This window comes from Hakea prostrata, chromosome 1 (genome assembly GCF_041222555.1).
Source record: "Hakea prostrata isolate BN-2017 chromosome 1, UWA_Hpros_2, whole genome shotgun sequence".
Classification (NCBI taxonomy): domain Eukaryota; kingdom Viridiplantae; phylum Streptophyta; class Magnoliopsida; order Proteales; family Proteaceae; genus Hakea; species Hakea prostrata.
The window spans coordinates 64,769,344-64,779,405 of NC_142600.1; the positions used below are offsets into that span (position 1 = coordinate 64,769,344).

Genomic DNA, 10,062 nt, shown 5'->3' on the forward strand with positions numbered 1-10,062 from the left:
AACAATAATATGAAGATTATGCCATGCAAAGCTCAATTGAAGGGATGATACATCAAAGAAGAAGAACGAAGCATATTCACGAAATCCACTCTTGATCTCAATGAAATGGTGAAATATATGTTCAGAATCGTCAAGTGATAACGACAGGAAGAGGCGGCCTACCAAATGTGAGAAGTTGGTAATGATAATGGAATGTAGATCAAAGATACCAATGATGTACACGGGGGAGAAAAAGCGCACTCCCAACCAAGGTTGCCACGGGCGGAGGTTTAATAGGCAACAATACGATAAGATATGATACTCCCACTAAGATTCCCACAGGGGTTCAGAAGGTTAACGAGGTACATATCAGATGGACATCCAAGGGGAGTGTTATAAATAATATAATGGAGCATACCCCAAAGAGATGTACCAATGAAGATCCAATACCCGATCAAAGGAAACACAACACCATACACAAAGGAGCAAACATCAGCACCCTATCTGGGCGGCAACTATCTCAATATCAAGAATATCTTATGGGCAAGAATCATATATGTATTCCAATCGAGTAGATGTCTTACTATAAATTTGTAATGCACTCAAGAATGAATTAGTTCTGGTTGAACTCATCTTGTCTTTCTTCTTTGTATCTAATATATTTTCTCTTTATTTTATAACAAGTTCTTGTTTTTACTCATTATTGAAATAAGTGATAACAAGTAAATGATACAATCAGATTCCTAAAGGAGTATCATTAAGTGACAACTCATCAATACATATTAAACATATTTTAGAGGATTTCATTAACTAATAAAACAAATAAATGAATCACAACTATCTTCATTCATTTTTCTTTCATCATAATTCTCTTCTTAATTTAAGAATAAAAAGAGAGTGAATATGTTTTTTTTTTTTTTTTTGTCAAATATTTGAAGTTGTACTTAATCGGGTTTCAATAAATAAACAAAATAAATAATGAATGTACTTCTTCTTACCCATTTTTTTAAAATTTATTTTAATTTCTCTTCAACTGAATAGAAACTTTAATGATACAAAAAATATTTCTTTAATTTATAAATTGAAAACTTTAATGACATAAAAATCATATCATAAAAATAAAATATTTTAAATAAATTCCTTCTATAGAGAGGAAACTCCAATAAAAAATTGCAAAATCATGATCAATCAATTCCTATTAGGTAAGAATAATTAAAAGGAAAAAAATCATGATATAAAATTACGAATATATATATATATACACAGAAATTCATTGGAATATATTTAATAACCTTTATTTTCTAAAAATTTGCAAAAACCATCATAAGATACCCAAAAAAGCATGACTTTCTTGGATCAAAGTCGATATTAGAAAAAGGCTCTCATCAAATGTAAGAGATTAAACAAATAATAAGCATGAACAATCTAAATTAATGCAATAAAATAAATGCGGAAGCAAGTATTTTTTCATATACCTTATGTCATTGATCCCACTAGAGATTTTTTTGTAAAATATAACACAATGATATAAATGATTCTCCTAACCCTAGCAACCCTAGAATGATAGTGTGTGACTTAATGTATTTTCTAGGTTCAGGGACCTTTTATAATATATATTGGCTCACAATACGTTTTTTTATAAAAACCATTAATTGCCAATACAATTGAACACTTATTGAAAATTGAGTTTATGGTCATTTATGAGAAGTAACATTTTATAATAATCCATAACTAATGGTTATTTATTTATGACACTTAACTATGGTTCAGTTTCTAAACTATAATATTATCTCAATATTGGGATCATAACTTGTGAAATACGACAGAATTCGGATCAACTTATATTGAATAATTTTGTTTATCGGAAAATAACTATTTAATGCAAAGAAATGTATTTGTAGAAAAAAAAATTTATCTCGTAGTATTTAAAATAAGGCATTCTTCTAAAACTCCATACAAAGAATGGGGGAGGAGAACCATGCTAAGGGAGGCATGGCAGATATTTAAATGCAACTAAAATATTTAATGGGTACAGGTTTTGGTCAAGGCTGATATTAATATGTGTATCAGATCAAGAGTGATGATATCATTAAAAACTAATTTTGACCCCAAAAAAATACTAAAAACTAATAAATATTATATAAACAATAAACTTAATTTGAAAAGAAGAGGAAAGAAGTTAAGAGAGGGAGAAGGAACACTAATTTTTGCTTAGTTTTGCATGGCTTCGGATATAGATTGTATGAAATAATTATCATGTTCTAAGAAGAGTGAAATTTTTTAAAAATATAATAATCATCTCATACAGTCTAATGTCTAAGAATATGCATGTTGTCAGACGTGAGTCCCTCCGCGTAGAGGTAGAGTTGAGATAGAAACCACCTCCTATCGGCTTGTGGAAGATAAATTGTGACACTGTCTTTAATCGGAAATTGATTGATGCATCTAAAATCTGTTTAACCTTCTGATCCTTGATGATAAACCTGCAAAATGGGGTTAGACGTGGCCCGACCGCACGGTCGAGAGGCCACCACCAAAGGCTTAGTTAGCAATGGGACAGATCACAGAGTTCTTTTTAGTAGCAGAGCTTGAATTGAATATAGTAATGTGAGAAACAAACAATTCAGATACCTCAATTATGCGTGAACTATAGTATATATAGGGTTTACCTTTCATTCCCGACCGTTGGATTCGTTCACCTCTTTTCTTGGTGGCTGTTCGATCTATGGGTTTTTACCCTTTTTCCAGAGATGAAGGCAGATTACCTTTCTTAACACAATCATCCACTTCGTATAATGATAATTACGGTCTATAATTTGATCACGTATCCCGAATTTTTCAGGATCACGTTTATCCTCGTAACTGTAAAGTCCCTTTATCCTCGTGTTAGTTACTGATTTGAACTTTGGACTGACCCCAGCCGGATTTCTTGACCCGATTGTGGTCAAACCTGGCTCAGTGTATCTCATCCTTATCACTAATAATCGTAGCATCGGGGTGGTGGTTAGAGAGGTAGAGGGGAGGATTCAACTAGCCAAGTCCATCATGCATGACTTTGATCATAATGAAGCAAGGGAAACCATTGCCCTTAGATATGTGGTAGAAGAAGTGGCCTTGGTCAATGTACACTTGATAATACAATCAGATTGCTTACTAGTGGTGGACTTCATTAACAAAAGTGGTCCCCCTAAGTTTGCAGTCTGTAATTGATGACATTAGACACCTCATTTTATTGACTAATCTATCATATTTTTTGTTTTATTCCTAGAGTGGCTAATTCCTTAGGAAATGCTCTAGCAAGGATGGTTATGTCAGTGCAGTATTCGACCAAATGGTCGGCTTTCACTCCTTGGCTTGAAGAGTTTTGTGTTCCTGGAGATGAGTGAATGAATAGATTTCTTCTTCTTATCCCCCCTCAAAAAAAAAAAAAGAAAAAAAAAAAAAAAAGAGAAAGAGAGAGAGAGAGGAAAAGAAAAAAGAAATTAGTGATTGAAGGGGAAAATAGTGACTCTGGAACCCTTTTTATTTTGAGTGGAATCATGTAACTAATATTAAGAAGGAAAAATAGCATTAATTCTTTGGTCATATTTGCTTGGATAGTTGATTGAAAAGTTGATGGGATTCCTCAGAAGAGTTAACTTAATTCTGATACTTGTTTTGAAAACTCCATCACACTGTTTGGCTTTTTATGAACTCTGGCGGTCAAGGAAGGCTGCTCCTTTAGTGTCTTCATCCATCTTGTACGGATATATACAAGACATTGCTCACACTTTCTCTCTTGCTCTTGCTCTTCTCTTCCTCTCCCTCTTTGCTTTGCGTGTGTTTTTGAATGTGGTAGATTGATCTAAAGGAGAAGATCATGGCAGTTGGATTTGCAGTTACAAGCGAAGGCTCACATTATAATGGAAGGATGACCCTGTTTGTCATACTCTCCTGTATGGTTGCTGCTACGGGAGGACTCCTCTTTGGCTATGACATAGGAATTTCAGGTTCTTCTTACTCTAAAACTTCTCCATTTGTATGCTTAAAACTAGTTTTTCACTCTTCAACATCACTGATTAGTAGTTCTGAGAGATGGGTCGCAATCATTTTTTGTTTAAAAATGAAAATTTCAAACAGACTGGATTGACATTTGAAAGAAAATTTGAAGGTGGTGTTACATCTATGGATCCATTTCTGAGGAAGTTCTTCCCAAAGGTCTACACTAGGATGAAAGAAGACACAAGAATAAGCAACTACTGCAAATATGACAGTCAACTCTTAACCTCTTTCACATCTTCACTCTACATTGCGGGGCTTCTTGCTTCCTTGTTTGCCTCATCAGTCACAAGAGCCTTTGGGCGAAAGCCATCAATTCTGGCTGGCGGTGCTGCTTTCCTTGCCGGTTCAGCCCTTGGTGCTGCTGCTGTCAATATTTACATGCTTATTTTAGGGCGTCTGTTGCTTGGAATTGGAGTTGGTTTTTCAAACCAGGTGGGTAATTCCATTTTCAAAAATCAAACCCTACAAATAAGGCAAAATAGAGAATGACAAATCTTGATTAGAAGTAGTAAGTAGGGGTAGAGTCTCATCCATTACTTCATTTGGTTTCTGCAGTCAGTCCCTCTATATCTCTCAGAAATGGCTCCATCACAAAACAGAGGAGCATTCAATATTGGCTTCCAAGTCTGTGTTGGGATTGGAGTATTCTCAGCAACACTCATCAACTATGGAACTGAAAAGGTCAAAGGTGGATGGGGCTGGCGGCTCTCCCTTGCCATGGCTGCAATTCCTGCTTCAATCCTAGCTCTTGGAGCCCTTATCCTCCCTGAGACACCCAACAGCCTGATTCAACGCAACAATGATCACCCAAAAGCCAAGGCAATACTGCAACGAGTCCGAGGTACAATCGATGTTCAAAGAGAGCTAGATGACCTCATCAAAGCTGGTGAAATCTCCAGAACCATGGAGGAACACCCATTCAGAAAGGTCTTACAGGCTAAATACAGGCCGCAACTAGTTATGGCAATTGCAATTCCATTCTTCCAGCAGGTAACTGGAATAAATGTGATTTCTTTCTATGCACCATTGTTGTTCAGAACAATGGGGTTTGGAGAGAGTGCATCACTCATGTCTGCAGTTGTAATCTGTCTTGTGGGCACAAGTGCGACCTTCATATCGATGTTGGTAGTGGACAAGTTGGGTCGTCGGTTCTTGTTTATGGTTGGGGGAGTTCAAATGTTCATCTCACAAATGATCATCGGAGGTATAATGGCTGTTCAGCTAGGAGATCATGGTGGATTAAGCAAAGGATATGCTTATCTAGTATCACTCTTGATTTGTGTTTATGTTTCTGGTTTTGGTTGGTCATGGGGTCCCCTTGGTTGGTTAGTTCCAAGTGAGATTTTTCAACTGGAGATCAGATCAGTAGCGCAAAGCATTTTGGTGGCTGTGGGCTTTCTCTTCACATTCATCATTGCTCAAACCTTCCTTTCAATGCTCTGCCATTTCAAGTCTGGCATTTTCTTCTTCTTTGGAGGATGGGTGGCTGTGATGACTGGGTTTGTATATTTCTTACTTCCAGAAACCAAGAATTTGCCCCTTGAATTGATGGATCAAATTTGGCGTGACCACTGGTTCTGGAAGAGGATTGTCACTGAGAAGAGAGGGGAGAATAAGATAAACAGAGCACGAGATTGTGATAAGACGGGCCTTGTTTGTCTACATTTATGATATTGAATTAGATATCAGGAACTCTTATGTATCAAATTTGAAAAAACTGACAAGACCCTCTTGCTCTTTTATGACTACTCTCCGTACCATCAATAGATGGAAACTCAGAAGTGAAAAATGGTGTGTGTGTGTAATGAATCAGTTTATATTCTTCATTGTATTACAACATGCCAAGAAGGAAAATTCCACAGGTTGCAAACTTGATGCATGGCCATACTATAGTGATGTGCTTAAAACTTATGGGGAACTGCTATATTCGAATGAAAATCCCAACTTATGAACCACAGATATTCACATATAACAATGTACAAGGCTCCCTCCCATTTATTACAAAAGCACTTCTATTCCAAAATGAACCAGCGCATGGAAACTTTTATCCATATGGAATTAATCACATGATCAGTTATGAGTCCCAAGTTTTACTTATCCCTTTTTAACTGAACTAATCTCTATCATTTGAAATAGTGCAAAAAATTAATGATGAAAAACTTATAGATTACATATTTACATAGCAAAAATCAAGTGCAAAGTTCTTGATATTCCCATATGACTCACATGATCCATAAATACATAAGATGAAAGCCCTTTTGGGGAAGGGTTTACAGTCATTTCTTCACTATTCTTTGTTCTTTCGAATAGGAGTCTCCTCTTCAGTATTTGTTTTTTTATTACGAGTTGATGATCCAAAATATCTTTATTAACAACAAAATAGTTTTTCCTCTGTGTCTATACCAACTCACAGGCACATTTAATTGCAAAAATCAATATTTTCATAGAAGATCTGTGTCAGTTTTTCAACAAACAGAACAATCTTAAGATCTGTGACAAAATAATGTAACATGATGCCTAAGAGACAGCCCTAAACACATCACAACTTTTTATCCCACACGGATGCAGTATTAAGTTACTCAAAGCTCTTCGACGATGTTACTCCTTACAGCAAGCAAAATAGTACACCTTGAGTTAGCTTTCCTTATATCTGCACATTTTGAATAATCTGAATCTGAATTTTAGCAGAATTGTATGTCAGCATGTAGTCTTTGAAGCCTTCAAGACATATTAATGCTTCCTTCACTGCTTTCCTATGATGCATTGCAAGATTATTCTGAACTTTCCCAAAACTCCCCGTACAACCACTTGAGACCTGGGAAAATGCATATGGGGTATTCTGAATTTTTGTTCCTCTAAATCATCTGCCTGTTATGTTAACACTAAGTTTGTCATTGACGTAGAGAAGGTTTCCTGATGTTTCCTGGATCAGTTAGATCAGCAGAAATCTTCCAGTCACGTTGAAGAAGCTAATTTCCCAATTCGATCATAAGGATGGAGTTACAGAAGCCACAGAACCTTTTCAAAAGTGTTCCATTTAGCTAACATAATGGAGCCAAATTTGCATACTTAACGGGTTTAGAGAGCCATTTCTGCTACTGCTTCAACCACACCATCACCACCAAATTTTTGGGTATTTGCTGGCATCTTTTAAAATTCATTGAAGTTCCAAAAACAGAAACTATTGTGCATAACAAAGATGTTCTATTTATTTCTGCTTAGGTTATAGATTTTTACTCTGAGCTGCCAAACTCTCTGTGTGTGTTTTTTTTGGGCGTCAAGAAGTTTTGTCCATTGATGGAAATACAAAATATTATTTCTGAAATAGAAATATAGCCCAACAACATTAGTGTTATCACGAGGGCCTATGTTCCTCTAGGAGTCAATTTCAAATAAACAAAGCATTAACAGATTAGATCTGTTTCATGAACTTAAACAAGTCCTTTCAACAAGGAAATATAGAAAGACCAAAGAACTACTGAAAATTTCGGTAAAATTAGTTATTTTTATTAGAAACATATTTGCATTATATTTTAGATCAAGGATACACTTCATCAATTAAGCTTACGAATGCCAACCAGGGACAGAGTTTGAAACCAAACTGCAATCATACATCCAGGGGCAACACACTTGTAGGACAGTAGGTGATACCAGATTCAATGCCCATTGAGCATACCTCGAAGTCGCTGGCAGTAAATGTCTTAGCTTTAAATGTTACTTGTCTTCTTGTGTGTGCATATCCACAATATTCAACTTCATACACAGTTGTGTCCTCCATAAACGTAGAAACTGCGATGCCAACTCCTTCCCCTGCATTCCGGTATGAAATTCTTAAGTTGATTATGACCACTTAACTATGAATATTGTGGTTTAGTACACAAACAATATTAGGACACAGACATTGACATGTATAAGCAGATATACCCATGGAGGTTTCAGACTGAAAAAGAAGAGCTATTTGACTAACTGTAGCATCTATTTGCATATGAAGGCAAGAGAAGAATATGGAAATCCAGAATGGTACCATGTGTGACAAACAATAAGTTTTCGCAGGGATATTTATCTGCAAGCGCATGGATGACTTGTTTATATCGAGCCCTTGCATCCATCAAAGATTCTTCCCACTTCGGCAGCTACAAGTTCAGATGGACAACCTGAATGTCAGTAATATGCATATACACCAACCAGTCACATGGACGTATTCTATGTATGATTTTCTGTAGCTAGGGTACCATAAATAAAAAAATGAAGCAGCAAATTTAAGGGATTTGAGTCTCAGAACTTACATCTTGGTACAAATGTTCTACAGATTGGTCGACAGTCCCAGCTGGCAGCATTTCCTCAAGTTTTGAGATATCGAAACCCCAGTTACCATCTTTAGGAGTCAAATTAGAACTTATAGCTTCCTTACTTATTACCTCACATAAGCCGTACTCAACCGAGACCTAAACAGGGATCAAAGGGTTGAAAAACAAAACATATTATGTCAAAAAATGGCAGTTATTTGGAAGATCATCACCACACGACAAAGAATCAGAATTAGTCTTTGATTCAGCATATTTCATTACATGCCAAGGGGGCTCAAGAAGTTCAGTTAGTGATTGCAGAATGCATTAAATGAACTGTAATTGTCTAAACATCTGCCCCCTGGGAGATTTCTTTTCTACATCTTTCTAAATTCATTTTTTAACAACTGTAGTTAGACCAAGGGAACAAGCGTGGCTGCAAAAGCAAAGCCATTGGTAAAGCTCTGTATTTTCAATATTGGGTGCCTTGAAACTCAATATTGTAGTGAGGATCACTAAAGGACACTATTTTCATGGGAGTTGCTCAAGTTGGAGAAGTCTAACCAAATTATTGTGAATCAAGATGTACCATATGAAATTGCTAGTTTCAAGACCTGCAGTGTGATGCTGAATATTTGTTTCATTTCTCCCCACCAACCCTAGTGATACAAAACTGAATTGAATTTTACAGATCCAAAAGGTAAAATAAAAATGAAAGAAAATATTAGATGCTCTCAATGCACAGGCATGATCAGGTGGTCCCATGTGTTACGATCAGACAATCTGTCAGTTTCCATTATCACATCAATTACAGAGATCATTTAAGCAAAACTTAAGCTAAGTGAGACATCAAAACATGAAATTGTCCAGAAAAGATCAATTTTCTCTCCAATAACCAATGGTTTAAATCTGAAAACTCAAATAATTACCCCGCTACCGATTTGAAATCTCAAGAAACCCAAAATATTAACCTAAATTTACTAGATTACGTACTGCAAATTGCAAAAAGAACAATGAAATTTCTGATTAGATTCCATACTAATAAAGTTAATCTACCAGCAAACCTTGATTTTGGAGGGATCAATAGGAACATTTTCGCTGGTCATCTCGATATTGTCATCTTGAACAGCGCAAAGGGCAGAGGAAACTTCGAAAGCAGTCTGGATGCAACGGAGGAAAGGAGAGACAAACACTCTGTGGATAGGAAAGTCGAGACCCCTTAGTTTTCTTCCTGTACAAAAGGCTCTAATCCTACCGCTTTCAGTCAATGGAGGATCCCATGGACGCCGTGCCGTGATGATCCACATTGGCTCTGAACTATCCACCCGATCCCCATGTCTCATCACAATCACATGTTGATGAAATTGATTGTGTTCGTCCAACTGAAGCTCATTCTCTTTCTGCAACTCGTCTGGTCGCGTTTCTTGCATCGCCTGCATTTGTGTTTCAGAACAGAGAAGAAAATGTGTGTTATTGTGTGTGTGAAACATAGAAATGGGCAAATGGTCTTCGTTTTTTAAGGGTTGTGACGAAGAGGTCGCACGGAAGAGGAAGGGGAGTTGGCTTTTCAAATTCTGGTATCTGACGTGGCAATGGAGAGGTGCTGTCTATCACCGTGAAGCCAATAGCGAGGTCTAAATAAGTATCTAAAAGGGTGATTCGGTAATTGTAAGACAAAGGACACTTCATACCCGAACTGTCGATGACCCGATCAGCTAACAACCCAGCTAATCAGCGTCAGACCAACAACTGACAA

General features: G+C 36.5%; 2 protein-coding genes across 2 annotated transcripts; one reads left to right on the plus strand and one right to left on the minus strand.

Annotated features, from left to right (window-relative positions):
- The first annotated feature begins 3,571 nt into the window (after positions 1–3,571).
- LOC149029414 (hexose carrier protein HEX6-like) lies at positions 3,572–6,021 on the plus strand. Its single transcript, XM_089150753.1, has 3 exons — positions 3,572–3,968; positions 4,130–4,452; positions 4,576–6,021. Exons 1-3 carry the CDS (start codon positions 3,839–3,841, stop codon positions 5,689–5,691), a joined length of 1,569 nt encoding a protein of 522 aa, XP_089006879.1. The 5' UTR covers positions 3,572–3,838; the 3' UTR covers positions 5,692–6,021.
- Positions 6,022–7,166: 1,145 nt separating this feature from the next.
- On the minus strand, positions 7,167–9,846 carry LOC149029415 (uncharacterized). The gene is made up of 4 exons (XM_089150763.1): positions 9,371–9,846; positions 8,307–8,465; positions 8,045–8,153; positions 7,167–7,830 (listed from the first exon to the last, which is right to left on the minus strand). The coding sequence occupies exons 1-4, from the start codon at positions 9,794–9,796 to the stop codon at positions 7,628–7,630; spliced, it is 897 nt and encodes a 298-aa protein (XP_089006889.1). The 5' UTR covers positions 9,797–9,846; the 3' UTR covers positions 7,167–7,627.
- Positions 9,847–10,062: the final 216 nt, after the last annotated feature.

Coding starts and splice junctions, on each gene's coding strand:
- LOC149029414 (XM_089150753.1), top strand. CDS start 3,839: ATGGCAGTTGGATTTGCAGTTACAAGCGAAGGCTCACATTATAATGGA. Junction 3,969..4,129: donor CTATGACATAGGAATTTCAG/GTTCTTCTTACT, acceptor GAAAATTTGAAG/GTGGTGTTACATCTATGGAT. Junction 4,453..4,575: donor GAGTTGGTTTTTCAAACCAG/GTGGGTAATTCC, acceptor TGGTTTCTGCAG/TCAGTCCCTCTATATCTCTC.
- LOC149029415 (XM_089150763.1), bottom strand. CDS start 9,796: ATGTTTCACACACACAATAACACACATTTTCTTCTCTGTTCTGAAACA. Junction 8,466..9,370: donor TTGATCCCTCCAAAATCAAG/GTTTGCTGGTAG, acceptor ATCCCTGTTTAG/GTCTCGGTTGAGTACGGCTT. Junction 8,154..8,306: donor TAGAACATTTGTACCAAGAT/GTAAGTTCTGAG, acceptor CTGAACTTGTAG/CTGCCGAAGTGGGAAGAATC.